Source organism: Vigna angularis, chromosome 6 (assembly GCF_016808095.1).
Source record: "Vigna angularis cultivar LongXiaoDou No.4 chromosome 6, ASM1680809v1, whole genome shotgun sequence".
NCBI lineage: Eukaryota > Viridiplantae > Streptophyta > Magnoliopsida > Fabales > Fabaceae > Vigna > Vigna angularis.
The window spans coordinates 29,048,627-29,076,298 of NC_068975.1; the positions used below are offsets into that span (position 1 = coordinate 29,048,627).

At 31.4% G+C, this 27,672-nt stretch overlaps 3 protein-coding genes across 5 annotated transcripts; 1 reads left to right on the plus strand and 2 right to left on the minus strand.

Annotated features, from left to right (window-relative positions):
* Positions 1–1,116: 1,116 nt before the first annotated feature.
* On the plus strand, positions 1,117–10,921 carry LOC108342978 (uncharacterized). 3 transcript variants are annotated; one of them, XM_017580938.2, is made up of 13 exons: positions 1,117–1,432; positions 1,507–1,716; positions 1,819–1,943; positions 2,605–3,097; positions 3,220–3,405; positions 4,374–4,667; positions 5,051–5,203; positions 6,225–6,379; positions 7,596–7,701; positions 7,802–8,743; positions 9,034–9,112; positions 9,746–10,105; positions 10,430–10,921. In XM_017580938.2, exons 1-13 carry the CDS (start codon positions 1,328–1,330, stop codon positions 10,618–10,620), a joined length of 3,399 nt encoding a protein of 1,132 aa, XP_017436427.1. In that variant the 5' UTR covers positions 1,117–1,327; the 3' UTR covers positions 10,621–10,921. The 3 variants fall into 3 exon arrangements, with proteins under 3 accessions (XP_017436427.1, XP_017436426.1, XP_052735101.1); XM_017580937.2 differs by having other exon boundaries at positions 1,118–1,432; positions 9,743–10,105; XM_052879141.1 differs by lacking the exon at positions 1,117–1,432 and having other exon boundaries at positions 1,568–1,706; positions 9,743–10,105.
* Positions 10,922–12,617: 1,696 nt separating this feature from the next.
* Positions 12,618–16,863, minus strand: LOC108341850 (30S ribosomal protein S1, chloroplastic). Its single transcript, XM_017579504.2, has 7 exons — positions 16,469–16,863; positions 15,488–15,763; positions 15,158–15,238; positions 13,913–14,194; positions 13,719–13,829; positions 13,349–13,435; positions 12,618–12,881 (listed from the first exon to the last, which is right to left on the minus strand). Exons 1-7 carry the CDS (start codon positions 16,727–16,729, stop codon positions 12,777–12,779), a joined length of 1,203 nt encoding a protein of 400 aa, XP_017434993.1. The 5' UTR covers positions 16,730–16,863; the 3' UTR covers positions 12,618–12,776.
* A 4,465-nt stretch (positions 16,864–21,328) lies between these two features.
* On the minus strand, positions 21,329–23,750 carry LOC108341807 (probable protein phosphatase 2C 13). Its single transcript, XM_017579460.2, has 2 exons — positions 23,362–23,750; positions 21,329–22,715 (listed from the first exon to the last, which is right to left on the minus strand). The coding sequence occupies exons 1-2, from the start codon at positions 23,548–23,550 to the stop codon at positions 21,720–21,722; spliced, it is 1,185 nt and encodes a 394-aa protein (XP_017434949.1). The 5' UTR covers positions 23,551–23,750; the 3' UTR covers positions 21,329–21,719.
* Positions 23,751–27,672: the final 3,922 nt, after the last annotated feature.

The following is a 27,672-nucleotide window of genomic DNA, read 5'->3' on the forward strand; positions in this document are numbered from 1 at the left end:
CAGCTCATATAAGTATAAAGTTAGTCATAGGTCCTAGATTCATTCCAAGGACATTGACTAAATAGACTTTACCATCAATACGTGTCCATTTGATATTCACACTTTTTTTTATCTTTATGATATACTTTATCTTTTTAATAACTATTATTTAAATTATTAAATAAATTTTATTATAATTTTATCTTTTTAAGAACTATTTTTCTTAAATTCAATAATTACCAATGCTAAATGATTATTTTTTTAATTTTATCTTTTTCAGTCGTAAAATATTCATTTAGATAATTAAAAATAATAAAATTAATTATTTTTATTAAAGGTATTTTATAATTTATTAATATTTTTTTTATTTTAATAAATAAAAATCATTTCACGATTTAATATTAGTTTTAGATATTAGTGAAAACAAGTGTTACAATATTAAGTATTTTTTTATGATGACCAAAGTTAACAAAATTATTATTATAATCATGACATTTTTTTATAGTTTTTATTGCAAATAGATATTTAAGTTTAGTAAATAGAAATTTTTTTAATAATGGTCAAATAAAAATAATAAAATTTAAAATGCAGTTACGTAATTATTTTAATTAAAAAATAGTTATGTAAAGGGTAATGGTAAAAAATTGTTTACAACAGACAATTTTTAAGGAAATTTATTTTTGTAATAGTTCTTTTATTGTATATAATATTTAATCAATTTTATTATTTTATCTAATAAGTTATATATATATATATATATATATATTAGTGAAAACAAATTATGCATCTGTTTTCGCTTTTTTATAAAATGATAATGAAATTATAGTTATAAAAATAAATATAAATAATTTTGTAATTTAATTATACATAATTTTTATTTATTTTTGTGAATGATTTTTATTTATTTTATAGATGATTTTTATTTATTTAATTTTAAACAGTAGTTAAATTTAAATAAAATAAAACTTAAAAAAGTAAAAATAGAAAGAAAAAGTAGACACTAAAAAAAATCTTTATGTATATATTTTGAACATAATTAACTATCAAAACTATGTAATACTTTTTATTAAATCAACAAATTAAGGAAAGACATATATGTATTTTCTTCATATACAATTAAAAGTTGTTTAAAACAGAAAAAATAATCCAAAAAAGTGTAAGACTAAAAGCCTCCCCTTGTCTCTCTTCCTCTCCCTGCAACCAAATACAGAACAGAATATACATTCATGCTCTTCCCTCTTCTTCTTCTCCAAAACCATTCTAATTAATTAAATCAAAACACACTATAAAATTATATTCTTTTCTTCTTCTCCCCCCTCGCACTAATTTATCAAAACCCTAACACAAGATGGTGAAGGTGCGAATGAACACCGCCGATGTAGCCGCCGAGGTTAAATGCCTCCGGCGCTTCATTGGAATGCGGTGCTCCAACGTCTACGATCTTTCTCCGAAGGTAGCTCCTCCCTTTTCATTTTTCGTTCTTTCACTTTCCTCAATTCGATTTGATTCCATTTTTCTTCTCTGCAGACCTACGTGTTTAAGCTGATGAACAGCAGTGGAGTTTCGGAATCTGGGGAGAGCGAGAAGGTTCTACTGCTCATGGAGAGTGGCGTGAGATTGCATTCTACTATCTACATGCGTGACAAGAGCAACACGCCTTCTGGTTTCACTCTCAAATTGAGGAAGCATATTCGTACGAGGAGGCTCGAGGATGTGCGCCAACTTGGGTACGATCGGGTATAGTGTAACCCTCTTTCCATATACCATCCACCAACTTTTTTTTTTATTTCGCAAACCAAAAAAAATGTATAATTTTCTTTTCTATGAAAACTGTGGCAGATTATTCTCTTCCAATTTGGACTTGGGGAGAATGCGAACTATGTTATATTGGAGTTGTATGCTCAGGGGAATATCCTCCTCACAGATTCTAGTTTTACCGTCATGACTCTGCTGCGGTCTCACAGGTTCTTGCTAATTTCTCTTCTGTCCTCTACTTCCCATTTCTGTCTAGGAGTCCTTTAGAGCAGATTCTTCATGTTTATTTATATAAGAAGAAAATAAAAATAAAAACAAGAATGACATAAGTAGAAGTTCTTTTATTTTATGCATTTGTAGAAGTTCTTTCATATTATATTGACTTCGCCGCAAACTTGGGGAAACTTATTTCACTTTTCCTTCTTTTCTTTTCTTTTAAAGTGTTTCTAGACAAGTTTACCTGAACAGACCATAAAACTACTGTGCTATAAAATATTAAGGAGGGACTGTTTGAATCCCCGTAACCTATGTTTTCACCAGCTCACAATCATAGGATCTTCTGTTGAGAGTGAAGTGTGCATTTTGTAGGATCATGAGAGTGTCCCGTTGATTGTGTATGTATTGCATTTTTAGATTTGAATCTTTTATTCATGCCTAGTCGAGCTAATTGGCATGGTGTGTTATGCCATCAGACCTTGCTTTTTAATCGGGACCAATTAATTAACATTGTCTTACTTCACTTTCAGAATCCATTAGCTTGCATTTTTTTTTATGTTCTTTGGGGCATGGGTTGTTGGTTATTTAATTTACCTATAATTGGGATTTTGAAAATGTTTGTGATTAACAGTGGTTGCCATTTGTCATTAACAGGGACGATGATAAAGGGCTTGCAATTATGTCACGTCATCGTTATCCTGTTGAAAGTTGTAGAGTTTTTGAGCGAACTACTATTGAAAAGTTGTGGGCATCTCTGGTGTCTTCCAAGGAAGATGATAGCGATGAGACTGTTAAGGTCAATGGAAATGGAAATAATGCTTCTAGTGTAGCAAAAGACAAGCAGGGAACCCAAAAAGGTGGCAAGGTATCAACACTGAAAATTGTCCTTGGGGAGGCACTTGGTTATGGACCTGCACTTTCAGAACATATAATATTAGATGCTGGCCTAATTCCAAGTACAAAAGTTCCCAAAGATAAAACGTGGGATAATGCTACTATTCAGGCTTTGGTCCAAGCTGTTGTGAAATTTGAAGATTGGATGCAGGATGTTATTTCAGGTGAAGTCGTCCCTGAAGGATACATTGTGATGCAGAACAAAAATTTGGGGAACAATTCTTCAATATCTCAGCCTGGAAGTGTTAGCCAGGTTATGTTCTATTTCTCTGTAATTTTAGCAGCACTATAAACTTTGAGGAGAAAATAGTAAAAAACTTCTTACTCAGATGTTTGTGGAATTTAGTGTTAACATATTTGTGTCTTTTGAGACAGATGTATGATGAGTTCTGCCCCATCTTACTCAACCAGTTTAAGTCAAGGGATTATACAAAATTTGAGACATTTGATGCAGCCTTAGATGAGTTCTACAGCAAAATTGAGAGTCAAAGAGCTGAACAGCAGCAGAAAGCCAAGGAAAACACAGCTTCTCAGAAACTTAATAAGATTCGCCAGGATCAGGTTGGTAGCGTTGCCCAAACTGGCAACACACTTATTTAAAAGTCATGAGCCATGTGGCACACAATCATGTTAATTGAATATCTCACTTTTGGATCATATAAAGGTAGTATTTCTTAGTTTCCATTGTTCTTGTTTGAGTTAGATCCTCAATGCATGTGGTGTCAAAACTCTTGTTGAACATAAAGCATGTGGATTTGAAAGTGTATTTTAAAAGATGCAATAGGCAATAGTTGTATCCTCTGAGGCCCATTATCCTACTGAATATGATGGACATTTATAAATAGTGGTTGCGTTGTGTCTTTATCACTGTTTTAAATTATTTTAATTCCCTTTTTTAATTTTTGTTCTTTTGTTTTTTATACATTTGTACTAATATTGATTTGAATACATCAATAAATAATTTGTTTTGTTTATTATGTTTCTAATGACTTGTGCTCATTTTTAAAACAAATTTTCTTGTAATTTCAATTTTTTTATGTTTGGTTTAGATTATTATATATTATGTTATGGCAATATGATCTCCTATAATTTTTAATATTTACCAGATTGTGTTCGTGGTGGTTTCAATTTTTCGTTTGTACATGTGGTTCCATTTTGCAAAATATAAATATTTGGGCTGTGCTACTTGAAATTATAATTCTCTTGCTACAAAGGACAGGAAAATAAAGGGGGCCTATTTGGTTTCCAAAATTGTTATCAGTTTTCTTCTTTTATTTTCATTAATTACATGATAGGACTGAAGACAAAACATGTTTTTTTGAACCAAATAAGCTCTAAATTCCATTTTTTTACTTCAGATTCATCAAAGGGGTCAATTTTAACATGTGTATCTTTAACTGCTGGTTCCATCTATAAATTAAAACAATTATTTATGGTTGCAAGTGGTAATACTGGACACAATTATAACTTCAAATAAATATTTAGGGCATCTGATACTTAGCATAACATATCTCATTTTTTCTATGTAGGAAAATCGAGTACATGCTTTGAGGAAAGAAGCTGATCAATGCGTTAAGATGGCAGAATTGATAGAATATAACTTGGAAGATGTGGATGCTGCTATATTAGCTGTTCGAGTAGCTCTAGCAAAAGGTATGAACTGGGATGACCTTGCTCGGATGGTAAAGGAAGAAAAGAAAGCTGGAAATCCAGTAGCTGGCCTCATCGACAAGCTCCATCTTGAGAGGAACTGCATGACTTTATTGTTAAGCAACAATCTTGATGAGATGGATGATGATGAGAAGACACTCCCTGTGGATAAGGTTTTTATTTATTTATCATGCAAAGCAATAAAGTCATTCAGAGAAAAGTACAAAGAGAAGGGAGGATAATGATCCTCCTCAAAAAAGGGTGAATAGTAAACAATAAAGTAATAAAAGAAAACATAGCAAAGCTATCTGATGCATCATTTAAAGCTTTAAAAAAAAAAGAGTTATGCTCCAACCACTTAAACATGCCAATGATGTTTACCTTATTTTCTTCTCCTATAGGCTAGTCTTATGTCTATAAGTCGGCATTATCACTTTTTCATCTTAAATTATCACTATCCTCACCGATTTTCTTCATTGTTTTTGAAATGCTGATTTTTATTGTCTTTTTCTCCTGAATGTTTAACATTACTGACTATAGTATCTTGATGTTCCAGGTTGAAGTTGATTTAGCTCTTTCAGCTCATGCCAATGCTCGGAGGTGGTATGAACAGAAGAAAAAGCAGGAGAGCAAACAGGAAAAAACTGTAACTGCCCATGAAAAGGCTTTTAAAGCTGCAGAAAGAAAGACTCGCCTACAGCTTAATCAGGTGGTTAAAATTTTTTTTGGTGAATCTTTAATCTATATTGAAAATTAATGTGCAGATATTAGATTGCTATCTATAAGGATCCAATTGCAAGGTATGGGACTTGCATCCTGCATTGAAGTATAGGGTACTGATGTGGGTTTATAAGGCCTTGAGCACCCTGACTAAAGCAGCTAGCTTTTGTAGTTTGGTTCTCTCAGGAATAACAAATGGTGTTAGAGTTGGTTGAATGTCTCAAAGGGCTGACCAAAATTGCTGAGTGAAGCGTCTTAGAGTGTGTGCTGCTGTGATGTTGACTCTTGGGAACAATGCTATGTGACTTTAATTTGTGGGGTCTAAGTGATTTTTTCTATCCCGCTCCCTTTATAAGCATCTTTTATGGTAGGGTTTCCTAAGTGTTTGGGTGCTTATTAATCATTTTTTTTCAAAATAAGATCACCAATCTGACTGGGAACTAGACCTCTATTCAGTTCATTTGAGGCTTAAAAAACTAAAGATGCAGTATGTAATTACTGGAAGAATTAAGCAGTGTGATTATTTTGCAGAGTTTGTCTCATTCCAACTTCAAGTTTATTGGGTCATTATGATCATATTATATATAGGCATTATAAGTTTGTTACTTAATTGGGTTTCCATTTGTGGTAAGACATACAAGTCAACTTGTGCCTATTTTTTTTTATCCTGTATATTTTTCTGGATCTTCCCTAGGCAAAATTTATTATAATCTGCTTCGATACTTTCTCTGCTCTCATGAAACTGTTTTATTTTTTTAAAGATGCTTCTGAATTTCCTTCTTTGATCATATTTTGTCATCTTTGGTGTCTTCTCTCCAAATTAGAAGTTTATCAATGGTCTTTTTATTCCCTATCGATTCTCTCTAAAATAGAAATTAACAATAGGTTTTTTTTCTCCAATTTTATATCTGTAATACGTTCATATGCAACCCTAGTCTGATTTCTTTTGCATTCCTGATATCTCTACTTAACTAAATTAATTATATGTTTCCTATCAAATTTATTTCCAGGAAAAAACTGTTGCCTCAATTTCACATATGCGCAAAGTCCACTGGTTTGAGAAATTTAATTGGTTCATTACCAGTGAGAACTATTTGGTTATCAGTGGACGTGATGCACAGCAAAATGAGCTGATAGTAAAGCGGTATATGTCAAAGGGAGACCTGTGAGTATTTCTTGTTATATTACACATAAATTTCTACCTCCTTGATGCTAATGCTTAAATGTTGAGTAATGTTGAAAATAATATTAGCATGGTTCAGATTCTATCTTCTTTTGAATGATAAACACTTAACTGTTGACATGTCTCAATATTATTTGAAGACTATGTTAAATTCTATGTCGTTTGAAAAAGAAAATTTTATTTAACCAAAACTTCCTATATACTTGATTAAGAACATTTGAGTATTTCAAAAAGTTCTGAGATCACTGTGAATATTGCAAACAATGAAGAAAATCACGGGAAACTTCCTTTTGTTAGAGTTGGAATACCGAATACCATTGAAAATTAGAGATTTGCTAGTTTGTAATTCATTGCTACACTGAAGTACCTGGGACGTGAGGTGGGGGAGTTAGGTATTATGGTAGTTATTGTGGTTTTCCCCAGTTCCAACATAGCTAATGCTATTCAATTGCAAATTGTGGGACTTGAGTCCACATTGAAAGTATGGGTTTGTACTGTGCGGGATCATCGGATGTGAGTGCCATGGCATTGCAAATTAAGGTTCTTGGAAATTGTTCTCATGAGTGCATTGGTTTTCTTTGTTTGGTAACTGACATCTGAGGTTGGTTTATATCCAAAAGATTTGTGGTTGAAGAAATAATCCTCTTTTTGTATTCTCTTCATCTTAATCATCTTTCTTTGTTACATCGTCAAGCTATTAGCAACTTGTATTCCTTCCAAAATCATTTATTGTCTTGCATTTTATTTGTTGATCTTTGAAACCTCGATGATAGAAAAAAAAAAAGTATGGACTTCGATGCACTTTCATAGTAATTTGGTTCTACCCATCTATCTTCAACTTAATCTTATTTTCTCATTGCATCATCAACTTGTATTCGTTTGAAAACCATTCCTCGTCTTGTAGTTTTCATTTTTCCCCCTTAGAGCCTCAGATAGAAAAACTATGGACTTTTATGCACTTTCTCATATCTCTTCATCAATTTGGAGATTTTTGGTCTTAAGACTTCTCAGAAGCTGGAATCTTGTAAATTTTATTTTCAATTCAAATTAATTTTACCATGCCATTTCTAATAAAGCACCTGGAACATCTGTAAATGTTCGTTAGAAATAAAAGTTCAGTTTAAAATTTTAAACATTTTTCGGTTTTGAAGTATATGATCTCTGATTCTCTAATTTCATTGATTTGTTCATATAATAGGTATGTACATGCTGATCTGCATGGAGCTTCTAGTACTGTTATCAAGAATCACAAGCCTGTTCAGCCAGTTCCACCACTGACCCTAAACCAAGCAGGATGTTTCACAGTATATGCTTAACACCTGCCTATACTTTGTTATTTAAATTTAGTTTTTTGGTTGTGAAATAAACCAAACGTTAACTTTACCACATCAATTTGGAATGTAGGTCTGCCATAGCCAGGCATGGGATTCAAAAATTGTTACTAGTGCCTGGTGGGTTTTTCCTCATCAGGTTAGTAAAACAGCTCCTACAGGTGAATATCTGACAGTAGGGAGTTTCATGATCCGGGGAAAGAAAAATTTTCTTCCACCACACCCTCTTATCATGGGTTTTGGCCTACTGTTTCGCTTGGATGAGAGTTCATTAGGATCACATTTAAATGAACGAAGAGTGAGAGGAGAGGAGGAAGCAACAGATGATTATGAAAATGCTAATCTCGAAGACAAATCTGATTCAGAATCTGAGAAGGATGTTGATATAAAATCTGTCACTGACTCAGAAATGAATGGTAACTTGTCTGCAGATTCACACAAACCCCTATCAGAAGACTTTTCCAAAGATTCATCTCAAACTGGTTTGGCTACTATCAGCTCCAAAAAGGAAATTTCACGTGATCTTCCTGTGAAAGAGACAAGTACATCAAATATGTTTGATAGGGAGATATTATCAGACACTAGCAGAGATTGCTTAGTTGCTGTCCCCCCTCAACTTGAGGAACTTATTGACCAAGCTCTGGAACTTGGATCTGTTGCTAAACCAAGTAAGCTTTATGGAACTGAGAACTCTCAAATTGATTTAGGCAGTGATAAACATTTGGAACAAAGTAAAGCAGCTGTTAGGGATAAACCTTACGTATCAAAAGCTGAGAGACGAAAGCTTAAAAAAGAACAGAAACATGAAGATACAGATTCAAATGTTGAACATGGTAAGGATGAACCGAAACTGAAAGGTATTTCTGCAAATCTACCTGCAAAGGAAGATCAAAATGTGAAAAAAGGTGGTGGTCAAAAAATCAGCCGTGGGCAGAAGGGAAAATTGAAAAAGATAAAGGAGAAGTATGCTGACCAGGATGAGGAAGAACGGAACATCCGAATGGCATTGTTGGCTGTGAGTTCAGTAGCTTACATGTCCATTCATTTCCAACCACAGAATAATTTATATTTTAGCCTCATGCACCATCTGCTTTATATTTGCTAAGATGAGTCCAAAAGATGTTAAATTTAATTAATACTGTAATTCCTAAAACACCTTTTGAATAAATGAGTGTAGGAGAACATGAGATCACATAATGGAAAATTTCAAGAACATATTACTGTTTCCCATCTAATTCTTGCATATTTCCTCTGATTTCCCTGGCTCCACCTATAACTGTCAACCTATTTTTCTGGTATTTGTAGTCTTCTGGAAAATCAATCAAGAAGGAAGAGACGTCATCTGAAAATGATGCATTAGACAAAGGGAAAAAATCTGGCAACGGTAAGCCTTCTAAATAGTTTCATAACCAGTGTTACTGAGATTGAGCTAACCAACAAGTTTGGTCCCAGCTTGATTACAATCCGACTGCCTTAAAATTTGGCATGTAATTATGTGAATCAATTTGTTTGTTGAGTTTGGCTAAAATAGATAATATAACCATTCTGATTGGTTTAGCTCAAATAATTTAGATTTGAGAGCCAATTTGAGTTGAGCTGGACCAAGCATTTCATTAATAGATTCATGAACATGCATATTGTATTTTATATGAAGTTGTTTATGGTAATAAATTTAGTTTGTATAATGTTTTTTTTTCATTGTCTTAATAGACTTGTTTTATGAACTAAACAAGTCGACTGTGTCACAAGTCAAACTTCCAGGAAATTCTTTACCAAGTTCCACTATTTGGTTCATGCACAGTCTTTGGGCCTCTTTGAAGGATTGAATAGTTACCCTGCTTGGTTCACTGCCCAGTGGTGGTGTACTTGTTTTTGTAATTCATTGTGTCACTACCTTGTCTGTTACCTAATTATGAGATCTAAATTTCACTGTACATTAGACACTTATTTATATGGCAGTTATTGCAGTGTTTAATTTGTTTTATTGTCTATTGCTTGTAATATGATATTGTAGCAGGTCCTGTTGAAGCCCCAAAAATATGTTACAAGTGTAAGAAGCCAGGTCACTTGTCTCGGGATTGTAAGGAACAATCAGATGATCTGATGCATAGGAATGCAATTGGTGAAGCTGAAGAAAATCCCAAAATGACTGATATTGAAACTTCCCAAGCAGACAGGGTGACAATGGAAGAAGATGATATTCATGAAATAGGAGAAGAAGAAAAAGAAAAACTAAATGATGTGGATTACTTGACTGGGAATCCACTTCCTAATGACATTCTCTTGTATGCTGTTCCTGTCTGTGGTCCTTACAGTGCACTTCAGTCTTACAAATATCGGGTGAAGATAATTCCTGGACCAGCGAAAAAAGGGAAAGGTTATTATTATTATTATTATTATTTAATTTACTGTATTTCTTTTTTGCTATCTTGTATTTTGGACTAGTAGTACCTTGTAGAAGTAAGTCTTAGAAAACTACTTTTTAGTTCGAATATTTGTTCTTTCATAATTGGCGACTAGTATCTTCATATGGTTCTGTAACTGTTGCATTTGCTGCATGTTGTATTATTTCTTTCCTGGAGTCTATGATATACTCTCTCTCTCCTCCCCTGGCCATGGCAATCTATGTTTGTTTTAGAGTAGTCGATATTTGTTTCAAGAGGTGGCCATAATTATTTTTCTTTTTCCGTTTTTTGTACAGCTGCAAAAACTGCAATGAACTTGTTCAGCCACATGTCAGAAGCAACAACCAGAGAGAAGGAGTTGATGAAGGCCTGTACAGATCCTGAGCTAGTTGCTGCAATTATTGGTAATGTGAAAATATCAGCAGCCGGCCTTACTCAATTGAAGCAAAAGCAAAAGAAAAGCAAGAAAAGCAGCAAACAAGCTTGAAGTTAACTCTACTTCCGCACTTCTGTAGTATTTACTCAGCTCAAGTTTTGTTTCTGTTTCTGTTTCTGTTTCTTTTCTTTAGCTTGAGTTTAGAAATTTGTATATTGTATATCCTTCCTAATTTCGAACCTTAAGGAAGTTTTCTTCCCGTCAGTTTTATATCCTGTTTGGTTTTCTGCCCTACAGTCATAGAACAGTACTGTCTCTCGATTTTATTGAGAAGATAGTCTCTTATATTGTAAATGAGTTTTCATCATCGAACGACAATGCTTTTATTTAACAATCTTTTGAATTTTAGAAACTGTTCGTAAATGAAAAAACATTTTTTTATTTAGTTTTATTCTTATTAAGCTGTAAGTCTAATTGTATTGTAATCTGTCTATAAATTAGTTAAATTTTATTTCTTTCAAATGTAATTTTAATTTCAAATAAGTTTGATTCGTTAACTATGTCAAATTAGTCTTTTATTTAAATCTAGATGTCAATTTGGCCTCTTCAGATATTCGGTCTTAACTTATGAGTTAGGGTAAAAACTTATAAAACCAAAAAAAAATAATCATTAAAAAAAGTTCATGAAATAAAAATATATAAGAAAAATGTAATTAACTTTTAATATATTATAAATTTAAGTATTTTTAATTTTTTAATTAATTATATACAAACATTTTAATAAGGTTAATACTTCTAAAAGTTTTTATATATTAAATAATCATATATTAAAATTTCAAATTATTACATTCTGCTCTAAATCTTCACGTGTTGAATCACATTCTTCAACTTAAGTTAACCAACGAATTAAATTTTACCAAACTAGAAGTTTTTCCTGTTAAAATTCTAAGCTCAAGTCTTTTAAATTTTATCAAATTTTTTTGCTAAATATCTCAAAATTAGAAAAATTATTTTATGCTTCTAAAGTCCTGTAAAATTTTATATTTGAATAAAAAAATATTTGCAAAATTGAAGGAAATTTACATAAATTAGTAAGATGTGTTTGTCATGAAATATAATTAACATATACCCTACCCCTCAACTAGTTAGTGCGCTCACTGTCATGAATTATAATTACAAAATTATGGGTACGTGACTTTTGCTTCCTGCTTGGATTATCACAGGAATTTTACCAATAATTCAGAAAAAATTTGGATGTAAAGAGAATTACAGAAAAGGATATGTTATCAATAACATGCGATAACAACAAATTTTGAGTACTGTTATTGAAACTAAAATCTAATAATTAAATTAAGTTATAAATATAAAAAAAAACATGAAAGAACTTAAAACTATAAAAAAGATGTGACAGTTTTTCGGAAAATTTACTCAAATCCATTAAAATATAATTAGTACGATTTAAAAAATATACAAACTTGTCTCTTGAATCCTTTCTGTCCACCTCCTCTTAAATATTTATATAAAATGATTAACCATAACAGGAGTAATCAAACAAGAAACTTTATGTATGTTCTAAGATTTATTTAAACTATGTTATTTGTTTACTGTAATAAAGTATAATAATTTTAATGAAACGGTGGCGGCTTCTACTTTTTACAATACAATTTTTAAATATTTAAAAATAAAAGAACCTTAATTATAGTTGGGTATAACATATTAGAGTATTTCCAATAGAGTCCTTAACCAGTTGTTTATAAAAAAATAGTTGTCTTATAAAAGTTGTAGTAAAATGTGACAACAGGAATTTATACAGGAAATCATATTTAACAAGAAAAATAAGAATAAAAAATTAAAACAAATAATAATTAAATTACTTTTAAGCTGTCAAATAATAAAATGTAAATAAGAAATTATAAAAGTGTGAGTTCTTACTAAGCAAAACTTGCATAAACTACTTAAAAATTATGTGTTGCTTATAAGAAGCCACACAAGAGATACTCTTGGCCTGTAGCAGTTGGTAATGATGAAGTTATCAGAGACAAATATGTAAATCTTGTTTTTGAACTGGTTTTCACTATTTTCGATCTAATCAAAGATAACAGCGACAATAGCTCGAAATAATTTAGAGAGAAAATGAAGAGTTCTACAACAGCCTATTCTACAAAAATGAGTTGCTACAAAACCGGTCTTTACATTAGGTTCGTCTTTCTACAACAATATTCAGACCAAGGTATAAAAAAGAAAAACAAAAGGCTCTCAGTTCAGAATCATGACTCTTCAGCCAGGGGTACCTCACTCAGATTCACTCCCTCTGGAGGCAAGTCTGAAGAAAGTGGTCCTAAGATTCCCTCACCGCTGAGACCTAATCCACCCTGTAAACAAAAAGGATAGGTACGAAATAGGTTCACCCAATGAACAAGCAGTGCATCTCTATAAGTATTCATGAATGCTATAACGTGATCAAATAAATATATCCAACCCAAAGATGAAACTTGTAATAGTTGGAAGCAAGAATATATTCATATATCTTTAGTCAGTAAAATGAGTCATTTAGGACTCCAAACTCCAAAATATCAAAACTACTGGTATCCTAACTAGGATCATCAGAATTGAAATGCATATAACACTTTCGTATTTCATCCACTAAAAAGGACCACCAAAACACCATTTAAATAGTCATTTCAGAATCTATAATGCTTATAGTCAGCAGAAGTATGTGACTTTACTTTTTTTAACAAAAGCGAAAATGCTAATTCGTCACTGTACCTACTGCAATCTAACTAGGCTAGAACTCCCTTCACTATCAATCATTGAGATGAGATTTTGAACAAATAAATACCTCTGGCTGGAACCTGAGCATATCAGCACGAGCCATAGCTTCTGCTTGTGCGATTCTCTGTCTGAATGTCTGAGCCATCTCCTCCGCCTGTAAAAAACAAATTTAGAATTATAAGGGTGCCTTTTTTTCAAATGTGATGAGAAGGTTTGATTAGATTTGTCACAGAAAGCAAGAGATAGAAAGAAGTTATAACATAATCAAAGGAACCCTGTATTTTGGCTGTTCTACGATATCAATCAAGAGGAGAGAAGCAGGAAGTGGAAAACTTAAAATAAACCATGACAAGTGAAGCCACTTTGAGTGCTACAATCATAATTTATTTTATACAACTAGCAGGCAAAAATCTTGATTTACTTCTTTTGAATTATACCTTCTCAAAGACAAGCTTTGGGTTGCGAATCATGTCACCAGGTGAGGGTTCCAACTTCTTTGTGGAAAGACTTACACGTCCTCTCTGCCTATCATGACTTAAGATCATCACCTAACCAAACAACAAATGAGATTTTATGTTCACATAACAGCAGTGATTCCAAGCAAATACAGTGTAGCTTATCATAGGTTTACCTTCAGAATATCACCAGGTTGAAGAACAGTCGCAATGTCAGTTATACGGTCATGACTGATCTGACTGACATGAAGGAGGCCACTGATTCCACCAATGTCAACGAAGGCACCGTATGGCTTTATGCTTTGAACAGAGCCAATGACTACGGATCCAATTCCTAACTGTCCTTGGCTCTCAGCCACAGCTTTGCGGTGACTGAGGACAAGTCTAGACTGTTCCTCATCCACCTCCACAAACTTAAAAGAAATCTCCTGCTCAAGAAGCTCTTCTCCAGTTGATTTCTAAGGAGAAAAGAGGCAAAAGGGAAATTGCTTGAGTGTGCTGCTGAAATTGTAATTTTTTACAATAAGACAGAAGAATGAACATGACATGAAACTTTCTATTTACCCAAAATAATCTACATTAATTTATTGAAGGATAGAAGTACTGTTAGTAAAATTGCATCAAACAATTTCAATATTGATGTTAGTGGAAGTTGGACATTTATAAGTTTAGTAGTGATCGATACTTGTCAAAGAACTATTCTATTATGGCTTTGTTATTCTCCATATCATTTAGGAATATAAATGAGTTGAGTTATTTGTGAAATATTGAAACTCCACCCGTTAAATGTTTGATGAAGCACATAACAAGCAAAACAAACTCAAGCTTTTGACTTTCGACTTGGATAGGTCAAGCTACCTTGAAATAATTAGGCTTGACATTAAAGGCTCAAGAATACATGTACATGTGTACGTAAATAAAATAATAATAAAATGTGATTGATCTAAAAAAATTATGATTATATATAACTTCTATGTTCAAATACTCTCTTTCACGTCTTACTTCTACTTCTTTTTGTAAAGAAAATGTCTGTTAAATACAATACTGATAAAATTAAGAAAATCATTAAGAATATATTTGATAAAGAACAGTTATAAATGAGTTAAACAAGTCAAACTGAAGCTTTATACTTCCTAACAAGTCAAGCCAAAGTTTTAACTCTGAGCCAAGCTTGAGCACCGTACTTTTATGCAAGCCAAGTCTGAGTTTCAAGTGTTCAGTGCAGTTCAACTCATTTATACACCTTTTGTTAATATGCTTTTGAGATTTACATCTTTTGAAATACCTACAATTAAGTTAACCATATTCAATTCTTGCTCCCACCAAAGCCCTTATTATACTTTCATTAATGCCAATATGTTGAGCTTTTGCTACAAGTTGAATATAATTCATGCCAGTCCATGAATGTCAAAGAAGCTTACCGCTGATATCTGTGAAAATGGAACAAAACCCTTGAGGCCTTCCACTTGAGCCACCAGACCGCCTTTGTTTGCACTGACAACCTGCCAGCCATACAATATACATAAGTCAGAAGATAGAGATGGATAGGGAAATGAAACAGTTAATGCAATCCACGATCAAATAAACAAATTCTCAAAGGTAACGGGATCAATTTTTCTTATGCTTTACTCTATAATTTTTACTTGAAAGATTTCCACAAATCGATGTCATAACAAATAAGACTTGAAAAAAACAGATAAGTTAAAAGCCAAATCCTAACCGAATTAAGTTTCTCAGTTAGCAAAACCCACCTTACCCTTGACAACAGCATCTTCAGCCTGCAGTTGTCTACAGCGCTCCCATGCAAGGTCATATTGGATAGACCTCAAACTCAGGATCAATGTATCATCCGTTCCATTCTCACCAATGATCATAAATTCCTCCCTCAACCCAGGAACTATACCTGCTTCTTCAACTTTCTTAATTCTGCTAATGCAAGCCTCTTGCAGCGGCAAGTAGGCTGTGGACTTTGCAGTAATGTCAACATAAGCTCCACCCGCATCTGTGGCAAAAACAGTGCCCTTAACCTGAAAAACCAAACAGCAACCGTCACTAGTTCATTTCGAAAACCCTCAAAATGCAAGGGTAAACTAAAATGTACTACACCCCATTAAGATAACTTCTTTGTAAACACTTATTAAAGAAAACATGTGAGGGAAAAAAAATGTAAAATGTACTAGGCCCTATTAAGATAAACTTCCTTGTAAACACTAGTTAAAGAAGAAAATATGTAAGGAAAAAAGAATTTTAGTTTCTCCGGTTAGGTATTATTTTCTGCGAACTCAGTTCATTTTACCTTTTTATGTTCTCTCTTGCATGTATAAAAACGTGTATCCAATCATCTCTTACGAAGAAGTTTATCCAGATAGGACTTAAGTATAATTCAGGCTACAATTACAAACCCCTCCCAAGAATCCAAAATTCAGTCCTCAACCCTACTAGATATTTAGGGTCTCTACCACTTGCGCTACATCAGCTGCATTTTCTACAATCTTTTATAAAATCAAGAATAACTATATAACCTAAATTAGTCACATCAGCTGCATTTGTCCATAATTCTCTACAACACATGGACAGAGACAAAACAGCAACTACAACCACACTTTAAAACCTCTCGCCCCTCTTTCATTTTCTTCACACACAATCAATTAGCAAATGCCGTAAACACAAAACACTCTCAACCACAAACAACTTCAAAACCATTTTTGGATGGTAAAGGGAAAGGAACGTGCCTTAGTGCCAACTTCGGATTCGTAGTCATATTTGTCGAGAGCGTCCGTGAATTGCTGGAGGCTGAAGGAGACGCCTTCAGTGGGAGCAGTGCGGCACCTCTCGTACGCTTCTTCGAAAAGTGTTTTTAGTCTCGCTCTCTCTTTCTTCTGCGCGTTCTCTATAGCCACTGAACAGACCACCGGAGCCATAGGACGCCGTTGATGCTTCGGCGGCGGCCTCCATCCCCACCGCAACTGCGACGCCGTAATCGCCATCGGCATGGCAGCTTTGTATAGTGCAGTCTTGGTGTTTGATAGATAAGGCGTGAATTATCGAAATGAAAGGAAATTAAGTAATTGTTTCACTTTTTTTTATGGCGCAGAGACTTACAACTTCAAAGATCAAAGTTATAATTTCTAAACAAATCTCTATTCAAACATCCTTTGCTTTCCCTCTGTAATACCACAATGTAGCCACATAAATTTCAATTTAATTATAGTGACACTAAAAATAGGAGACGACTAAATAATAGAAAGTAAAATGTTATTTTTTAATACAGTAATTGATATATGTTTATTTAAGTTTTAACTCCGAGTAGGAAGTTTGAATTGATTCTCTATTAAATTTTAGTGTTTTTATTGAGTCTTCAAAAATTCAAAAAATTTAATTGACAGAATTTTCTTTTTAATTAAATGATATGTTAATTAAATATTTTATATATTATTTTGTTTTTATAAATTTATCATAGAAGTATTATTTTATCTACCGTAAAACTTTTTTGTACCAATAGTTATATGAATAAAATGCGTCATTCGTTATACTTGTTTACTAAGCAGTATTGTTTCATTGTGTCTTTTCAATTTTACTTTTAATTTGAGATGAAGAAATCATAATTCAAATAAATTGAACTAACATGTTCCAGCCACAACTTAATTTAAAAGTTAAATGTTCGTTACAAAATCATTTGCAATGAGCATTGTTAACTGTTAAAATGAAAGATGTGCTTGTGTTGCAAATCAATCATTTAATTAAGGTTTAATAGCCAATTTAGTCCCCACTTTGGTTGAAAAATCTCAATTTAGTCCCTCGTTATAAAAGTGTTTTACATTAGTCCTAACTTTTAAAATAGTGGGTCAGATTGGTCCCTTTCGTTAAATATAAGTTAACGAAATTAATGGATGATGATATGACACAGCTTAAAGCTGATGTGTTAGATTGGTCCTTTCATCATCATCATCAGCTTTAAGTTCTGTCACATCATCATCCATTAATTTTGTTAACTTATATTTAACAGAAAGGACCAATCTGACCCACTATTTTAAAAGTTATGACTAATTCAAAACACTTTTATAACGAGAGACTAAATTGAGATTTTTCAACCAAAGTGAGGACTAAATTGGTTATTAAACCTTTAATTAACTGTTGACCAACTAAAATATAAATATATAAATATGGTCATTTAAAATACAGGATCAACTAAGAAAGAAAATACAACTAATTTGATGTTCCTTTAAGATTATAGAATGAGCCACCCGGTATCGTATCCAAATTATCATAAAATTCTTAGAAAAAATTGGAAACAAAAACATAAATTTATTGTACTAATAAACCTTGACTCTATCACTGTGTAGTAAAAGGTGAGTAAAATAGGAATGAAAGAAAAAAAAAATAGCCCTTTCGTTACAATTTAAAATATTCGCATTCTATTTATTGTATGTGTGGAGAGTGCTTAATAAAAATAGTTGTGTTTTATACAAACTTGAGCAAAACTTATCTATGTGGAAACAAAAAGTCTGTAAAATAAATTTTTAGCATTACTAACACACTTAAAGAAAGTCTCACGTCGTGGTTTTCTTAAATTTTTTTATTTTTATTTTTTTAAAAAATAAAATAAAAATATCACATGTCAAATTGATATTGTGTCATGTGATAATGACAGCGTGACATTTCCACGTGTTATTGTCAGGTCACATGTCATTGCATTAGTTTCAGTTTGATCCTTGTATTTTTATTTTGTTTCAATTTGATTCATTTACTTTTATTTTGTCTCAATTTGGTCCCTCTATTTTTATTTTGTTTCAATTTAGTCCTAATTTTAAAAATTAAATAATTTTGCCCCTCTCCAAATTCAAATAAAATTTAACTTTTATATAAATCTTAACAAATATTCTTATTAAAATTGAAATTTTTATTAAATATTTTTAAAAAAATTAAATTTGTTTTTATTTTTATTTAATTAATTATATAAATGTTAAGTATGTTCTTTAAATATACCTATAAGAGTTAAAAGGAAACAGTAGCATAACATGGTGGTGTGAATTTTTCAAATAATTTAGTTCATTGAATAAATTATTAATGTGAAATTTCATTTTTTTCTTAAATAAAAAATTGGAGAAAGTTTTTGTGAAAATGATAATTAGAGGTAGTTTCTCTTTCATGATCTTCCATGAGAACTTTCTCCATAAAAAATCACACTAACATGTCATGTCACTTTTTTTTAAACCCTTATTTATAGGTATATTTAAATAACATAATTAACATTTATATAATTAATTAAATATAAATAAACTTAATCTTATTAAAAATATTTAATAAAAATATCAATTTTAACAAAAATATTTGTTAAGACTTATATACAATTTAAATTTTGTTTGAATTTAAGGATGAACAAAATTGTTTAATTTTTAAAATTAAGACTAAATTGAGACACAATAAAAAGTACAAAGACCAAATTGAGACTAATACAATGATACAATGACACGTGGCACTGTCAATACCATGTCACACTATCATTGTCACGTGGCACAATATCAGTTTGTCATTTTTTCAATTCTTGACATTTTTATTTTATTTAAAAATAAAATAAAATAAATAAAAATAAAAAATAAGAAAAAAATAATTCAAAAGAAAACATCAATTGACATGTAACATCCCTTTAAGGATGTTAGTATAAAACTAACGATTGTATAATGATTGAATTATTTTTAAGTTGTTATAAGGGAAAGTGAAAACAAAAATTTATAAAACTGTGAAATATTTATAAGAACAATCCATAGATATAAAATTTGTATAATGATGTGGTAATACTAAATCGCAATTAAAGTGAAATACGAGGCGCTCTTAGATAAAATATCATTATGATTTCTATTCTTTTTCTCTTCTTTTAGTTTTTGTTATTTTTTTATTTTTCATTCACTGTTTTTTTGTCTTGTTTTGTTGCTTATTAAATAGATATTTAACATAACTTTGTTTACATATCTAATGATTGCGGATTCAAAATCTGAGTTTAAATACTGAAATAAGAAAGTTAAAAAATATATAATAAAGGAGATTCCTTAAAAGACAATTATTCAATTAATATAATGTTAATATTTTATGTGCATTGAGTTCATATTGTGTTTTTTTATTTAATCTCCTAAGAAAACCCATAAATTATTAGTGTAAAAAGTTTAATATTAATTGAACAACAGTATCAAATATACCTAAAAACAGCATCTATTTACATATCTGACTTTGATGATGTGAAAATTTGGACTCCATAGTGGATTAATTGTTTCATTGAGTGGGTTTGGTTATGGTTTTTGGATGCAAACGGTACAAACATGTCCTCAGTTACTGAAACATACGGCAAAGCTGTCACATTTTTATTGGGTGCTATAATAATACATAAGCACTCCAAATGTTTTTGTCTGAACCATTATCAAAGCCTAGTGTCTTCTCATGTTCCTTTGGCTTCCAAAAGGATGCAACATGAGGGTCCTCAGACAGATTAAAGCAATATTACTCCATGCTGATTCAACAAGTTAAGAAACAATGATAATTTAATAGTCTTGTATTGTGGTACCAAAGTTTAACCATTGCAATTGTTCACAGATTCAGATATTTCTTATTATGATTCTCTCCAAGTGTGATGTTTCTCTAAATGTAATCAAAGTAGAAAACACTGAGCAGGTATTGGTAATATCAGGTTGTTGAGTTCGATTTTAACAACCAAACACAGACACAACGACCAGATCAATTTTATGATGCACTGATCATGTTCGAAAGTGGAGATACGTCTTAAAGTAGGTTTTAGGTTTAGCCATACAAATCCCATGGTTGAAAAGAGTCTATTCAAACCAAACCCTATTCTAAAATGAACCTTTTATAACTGAGATTATAATTTAGTCAATCAAACATAAAATTAGTATAATAATATATGTATCAATCACAGATAGATAGTAAAACGCCTGGTCATTTTATTTTTCTTTTATGAGCTTATGCAGAGGTTAAATTTATCTAAGCACCAGCCAATGGCCTTACAAGCACACAACACAAATGTTTACAACCCTTGGAGAACGACGTTACGTCCTTAAATAAAGAATGAAACACAAAATCAGGTAATCAAGAAGTAGTTCAATTCACAACAGACCAAAAAGATTATGATAGGTTAACAATATTTTTTAATAATATTTTTATAATAAATTATGTATCATTAATTTATTTATTGATTCATATATTTAAAATAAACTAATCACAAACTATAAAGATGATTATTATAAAAAAATTGTAAAAAAAAATAAAAAAAATCTTCCTTCAGAGAAACATAAAGCCACATATTATACAGGTGTCCATCATCCTATCATCTAAATGCAGCGTGGAAAGAAAATCAATAGCGACGTTTATATCATAATCCACTTTTATTATTATTGTTATGAACTCCCTAAAATTTCATATAGTATTTATTATAAATTTTATTATGTTTCTAAAATAAATTATATCTTCAAATAGTAGTTCATATGAAATTGTATTTTCCAGCGCCTTGACTCTGATAGCACTTGAGAGTTTGAGAGAATTAGAAGTAAACGTGTAGAGAGAAAAAATCATATAGGCTGCATATAGGCTGAAACGTGCCCTCTACCCAACTATCTCATCCCATAAACAAATCTCTGTTGAATGCAACAGTCAAGAAAATAACTAGTTTGGTCGATGCATTCACCTACATCCTTGCTGAGAAGTCTAAATCATCTCATAAAATACAGATCTAACAATGATCTGAAATCAAATCCTCCAGTGTTCCCGCCAAAATTAGCTAGCTACTTGTTTCTCAACATCCACCAAAATAACCGAGATAAATTCCCTAAATTAAATAGTTCTAAACTCCCAACAATTATCCTTTTCTATCACTACAAAACTGTTGACTGCTTGGCTCTAAACCTAAAACAGCCTACAAACACGAATCAATCTTTTCATGAAAGGAATGATTGTGAATCGTGCAAACCATATTTACATTCAGTTTCCCTCTAGCAAACTCCTCAACCTGTTCCGGGCCTCTTCAGACAGGGAGCAAAATCTGAATCTTCGCCTTTGGGGTAGACAAGACTCAACAATCTGGACAGGGGACAAGCAGATAACAATCGCAGTAAGATTATCTGAGGAGTGTAGGCGCAAAGCTTCCTTAACTAGCTCTCTGGCACATTGTTCAGGATCGTCATGCCTTCTTAATCCACGCCGCACCAGACTAACAGCATCCTGGCTTGACAGTACATCCCAAATACCATCACAACCAATGATCAAGAACTCATCCTCCTCTGTCAATGTGACCACCTGAACATCCGGGTCGGCAATAAGAGGCGACACAGAACCAAGTGCATTTTTCAAGTCCCAATCCCCAAGAGCACGAGTCACAGAAAGATGACCATTGAGATACCCATCATCAATATAACCACCCATCTCCTCCACTCTCCTGCGTTCTGGTAAATAACTCGGTCTGTGATCTTGGGACATATCAACAGCTACGCCTCGCTTACAAAGAACAGCTCTACAGTCCCCAGCATTAGCAACCATCAAATACCTCCCGAGTACAAGAGCAGTCAACGCCGTTGTTCCACATGAACTACTAACACTTCGTTCATCAGCCAAGGTAATGTCTGCTCCCAAAAACGCCTTTCGATGAGAATCTTCCAACCTCTTCAGAAAAAGCGCATCAGCATCGTATGATTGCAGCATATGAGCATCTTCAAAAAATAATCTCATAGCGTTGTTTTTAACAAAGGCAGCAGCATCTGGCCCTCCATGCCCATCAAAAACTGCATAAAAAGCACTTGCCATAGGATGCTCAAAGTTGAATCCAAGGTGCGCAGCTAGATCATCTATCTGAATGTGCTCATCATCCATAGACCCCCTGGGTCCAATATCAGCACAACAGCCAGATCGCACATCTGGTGTAAACTTAGTAGCAGGAGCCTCTAAACTTGAATCTCCAATCATCTCAGGCAAACTCACAGCCTAAGAAACACACAAGACATTAGTCAGCACAAAAATATGCAATTCATTTAGGTTAAGGGAAATTATGAAACAAAGATATACAGACAAATCACAAGAATTGCTTCTACGCTTCTTATACTAATAAATCCTATCATAATTGAACCAATTGAAATACAAACTAACATTAACACCAGTTGCACCACCTGATTTCACCGAGGGACAAATGTTTAAAACACAATAAACAAAGTATGTTTTCTTATTACTCTTTACGCAAGGTATAGGGAAAACAAATTATAGAAACACCCGATTCAAAATCCTGTCAAAATAATTACTGCTTCTGGAACCCCCACAACCATTCCACACGAAAATTTAATCTCCCCGCCCCCAAATCTAACAAGCAAAATAACGAGCAAGAACACGTAGATAAATGCACACCGACTAATGCATAGAAAGGGAAATCAAAAGGGAAAATTTAAAATCAACCGATTCAACTTCCAAGAGAAAACCGACACCAAAATAAAACGAAACACCACTTTTTACACCGAATAGAAACAAAACCAAATCCCAAGAAGGAATCTCAGAAAAAGGAGAAAAGAAATCAAACACCGAAAGAATAAAAAAGACAATAAAAAAATTCAGGAAAAAAAGGGAACCCAGAAGTACCCACCGATTCAAAACGAGTCGTTTCCGTAGAAACAGATTCGGCGGCAACCCTCACGTGACCGAAGATGGGAACAACGTTGGAGGTGGGCGAAACATCAACCTTAACACCGTGTTCTTGCGCCACGCAAAGGTGGTACTTCACGTCCAGCATGGGCATGCTCTTCTGGCAGATGATTTCCGTTTCTACGACCATGTTCTTGCTCACGATGATCGCCAAGACACCGCGTTTAGCTCGCCTCTTCCAAAACCACTGCAACGGATCACTGGGGCTACGGTTTAGGGATTGCGAAAGCGTTTCCAATTAGGGTTTTCCTTTTTTTCTGAGAGCTCTTAACAACAGAATTTCCCGTTTGCTTTCGTGCGTTTTTATTTGTTTTCTTTCGCCTCAAATTAAGTAGCGGGAGTATTTATATACAACGCGCTATAACGAAATTTCACTTCACTGTACGTCAAGAAATTACAATAATACCCTTGGTATAGATTGAAAAGATATTTTGCGTCCAATAAGCGAAAACGTTAAAATTGTGAAATTACGAGAATCACCCTATGCGCTGTTTAATTTGCTTATTAATTAATACGTAATTAAGTTTCTTTATGTATATGGATTTGTAGCAAATAATGATAATGATTTGTGGTTAGTTTGGATGATTTGTGTAAAATATATATACACCATAGACAATATTCCTTTTGTCAGGACTTAATGTCCACTATTACACATCTACTAAACCAATATTATATTAGAAAAATCTATTTTTGAAAATATCATTTAATCTTTAAGATATTATTTTAGATTTAAAAGTATTGTTTTTGGTATAGAGATTTGTATTCTGTTTTTAAGATTAGAAAAGTAAAATCTTTGCGGTTGAAGTGATGGATTAAAGATAATATGTAAGAAGATTATTATAGCGGAAATATGCTATAAAGTTAGTTAAGATAGTTTAAATTTTTTATTGCGTTTAATGAATCTTTCTAGAGATATGATGGTCATGGTCATATAAATTTCTAATGGATTATTAAATCAGTATTTTAATTTTGTTTTCATAATTTAATTCGACTCTGAGATTAATTATTGAAAGTACAACAACTTTATCGTATAAAGATGCGTAAACCTTGAGTTTAATCATTTTTCGTTATCAAATAAGTACATAAGTTGAACAAATCTTTCTATTTATCTAAATTCGAAAGATTTTACTATAAACAACCACGTTTTACACGTGTTTTATTTTGAAGTGGTAAAGTATAAAGAGGGTTATAAGCTACTAAATTATGTGCTAGCATATAAGATTTTAAAAAAATATATCGAATGCAAAATTTAATATTATAAAAAATCAAATTTCAACTTTTAGAATCCCTGCATGTAAAACAATAAAAAGACATGACATGTTTCACACATGCATACATACTAAATAAACAATAAAAAATTTATGCCAATTAAACAATAAAAAGACATGACATGTTTTACACATGCATTGATACTAAATAAACGATAAAAAATTTATGCCAATTAAAGTGAAATATATGTGTATATGGAAAGACACGTTCTCCGTTTATTTCTCCACAAAATTGAATGAGTTAGGTTACCTCCTACTCTCCAAAATGTTTATGGTGAAAATAATAACAAAGAAAATATGGTCTATTTGCTTGTAAGCTGTCTTCATAAGTTGACCTACAGCTTATTTATTAATTTATAAATTACGAGGTCAAAGTTGATAAACTAATTTATAAATTAATAGTGTTTGGTATAAATAAATTATATAAATCAAATTTATATTTTCAAATAAAAAGTATGTCATCATGTAATTATATTTTATATTTTTTTAAGATACTTACATTTTTTAGTATTTATATTTATATTTTAAAATTTGCATGCATTTTTTTTACTAAGTTATTTCATTTGGTTGATCTAATAAATATGGTTTAATACTCTATTTTGTTCCCAGTTTCGTTCGAAAATGTTAAATTAGTCAATCCTTTACAAAGTGAGTCAATTACATCTTTATTTAATAAAATTTATATCAATGAAATCTCTTACGTTAAATCCGTACGAACGGTGTTAATTATTTTTCTCTCTCTTCTACTATTTTTCTTCTCTTTCTTCTACTATTTTTCTTCTCTCTCTTCTACCAATTATACAATATTTACTACCAAATGGAATACCCTTAGGTTTCTTTACAAGTATCACTCTCTTTAAGAAAATAATTTTATTTAGTATTATTTTTATAGTGCTTTTTTTTATATATTTACACTCTTATTTTTTTTTAATTATATTACATTATAATTAAAAAAAATTGAAAGTCTTGCTAATTAAAAGAAAATTTTTGAAAAATTGATTAAAAATAAATCTAAATATATATTTTTAATTCCTTTAAAATAAGTGAGTTTATAATTTTTTTAAAAGGTATTTATTTCTTAATTACTCTAAAATTAAAAATTAAAAAATTATTTTTTTAATAATTTTATTGTTTTTGTTTAAATTTTATGATCAATGTAATTAAGCATGCATTTAGTAAGTGAGTTTATTAAAAAATAATCATTATTAACATATTAATAATTAGTTAATTTTGAAACAATCACTAAATATTTTAAATTTATAAAATAAAAAATATATTTTAAAAATTAATTATATATTAATACTAATTTTACCTTTAATAAATATATACTTTTTGCCTTTAATACTATGTAACAATTCGATTAGATCAATAGAATTAAAAAAAAATTTAATAAAAATAAAATTTTCTACTGAAACTTTAATTATAATCATTTATTTCATTAAAAATAAAATATATTAATGTTGATGGTACTAAATCGATTATTTATCTAAAAAAATTATAATTACCATAATCAAATTTAAGTAACTTAAAGAAATTAAAATAAAACTATATTTAAATTTAAATTTTGTTTTTTATGATATATTTGTTATCAGATTAAATAATAAAGTATATAAAGATTTAATTTATTATAAAAATAATTATTAATATAGTTGACTGTTGTACCAACCAAAGGATAAAGTAAATGCACATAAAAACATTTCACTCTTCTATGCAATGAATATTGTTAAAAAAGTCCTCATCATGTTTATGAACATAATCCAAAGACAAAAGAAAATGATCTGAATATAGGTCTGACAAATACTACTTGTAAGATCCTTGAAAATATTTGTAAGTTAGATACTAGATAAAAAAAAAAAAAATTGTGAATAGTAAATTGTGAATAGTAAAAAGTGAATAGTAAAAAAAAAATATATATATATATATATATATATATATTTTTGGAAAGGATAAGTATTACACGTAGCTTTGAGATCAGAATTCACCAATTTGCAAATAAAAAATTATTTTTGTAATAGTAAAATGAATAAAAAAATGAATAGTACAAATGAATAGTAAAAATGAATAGTAAAATTTTTTACTATAAATAGCCAAAGGGGGAGGCTGAAAATTTACACCAAAGAACTTAGAAAAATGTTGAGAGAAGAGAGTTGGAAGAATTTCTAATTTCAAAGGGGATATTCTGGAAGTTTTCAGAGAGCGAGGAGATTAAGTCTGTAATAGAGGTAAGGGAAGCCACTCCTATACTTTGCTTTTCTCTAATCCTAAATCTTGAATATGTAGTATTTTGTTGTTGTATGGTCTTGAATTTTGAATGAGAACATTTATTTGTTTCTTTTGTATTTTTGGAAGGACGAGAAGTTGTATAACCGGCTCTGCTAGATTCAACTTCTTGTTTCCCCAAAGCTTTGGTTGTTTCTTATATCTTTATATGGTATTTTTGGAAGGACGAGAAGTTGTCTAACCGGCTCTGCCAGATTCAACTTCTTGTTTCCCCAAAACTTTGGTTGTTTCTTATATCTTTATATTGTATTTTTGGAAGGACGAGAAGTTGTCTAACCGGCTCTGCCAGATTCAACTTCTTGTTTCCCCAAAGCTTTTGTTTTTTTTTTTTTTTATATCTTTATATTGTATTTTTGGAAGGATGTGAAGTTGTCTAACCGGCTCTGCCAGATTCAACTTCTTGTTTCCCCAGAAATTTTATTGTTTTATCTATTCTTTTTATTGCATCTTTGTGGAAGGATGAGAAGTTGTCTAACCGGCTCTGCCAGATTCAACTTCTTGTTTCCCCCGGAATTTTTATATTAATATTATTTTGATGGTAAGGGCAACTAATTATTTTTGTATGAATTTATAAATATACGAATGTTGAACTGGTGTTCTCTTGCGAAACTGTTTTATGACTTTTATTATATTGGGTGTTATAACTGAAACTGTTAAATTATACATGTTGTGATGTGATGAATTTATTGAATGAGTTTGTTGGC

Excerpts from the sequence above, each read along its gene's own strand:
- LOC108341850 (XM_017579504.2), bottom strand. The coding sequence starts at position 16,729 with ATGCCGATGGCGATTACGGCGTCGCAGTTGCGGTGGGGATGGAGGCCG. Across the intron at positions 15,239-15,487 it reads ATGCTGTTGTCAAGGGTAAG|GTTGTCAGTGCAAACAAAGG; the intron begins GTGGGTTTTGCT and ends TATGGCTGGCAG. Across the intron at positions 13,830-13,912 it reads AACCTGGTGATATTCTGAAG|GTGATGATCTTAAGTCATGA; the intron begins GTAAACCTATGA and ends TTGTTTGGTTAG.
- LOC108342978 (XM_017580937.2), top strand. The coding sequence starts at position 1,328 with ATGGTGAAGGTGCGAATGAACACCGCCGATGTAGCCGCCGAGGTTAAA. Across the intron at positions 1,944-2,604 it reads ACTCTGCTGCGGTCTCACAG|GGACGATGATAAAGGGCTTG; the intron begins GTTCTTGCTAAT and ends TGTCATTAACAG. Across the intron at positions 6,380-7,595 it reads TATATGTCAAAGGGAGACCT|GTATGTACATGCTGATCTGC; the intron begins GTGAGTATTTCT and ends TTCATATAATAG.
- LOC108341807 (XM_017579460.2), bottom strand. The coding sequence starts at position 23,550 with ATGGTCGTAGAAACGGAAATCATCTGCCAGAAGAGCATGCCCATGCTG. Across the intron at positions 22,716-23,361 it reads AAACGACTCGTTTTGAATCG|GCTGTGAGTTTGCCTGAGAT; the intron begins GTGGGTACTTCT and ends TGTGTTTCTTAG.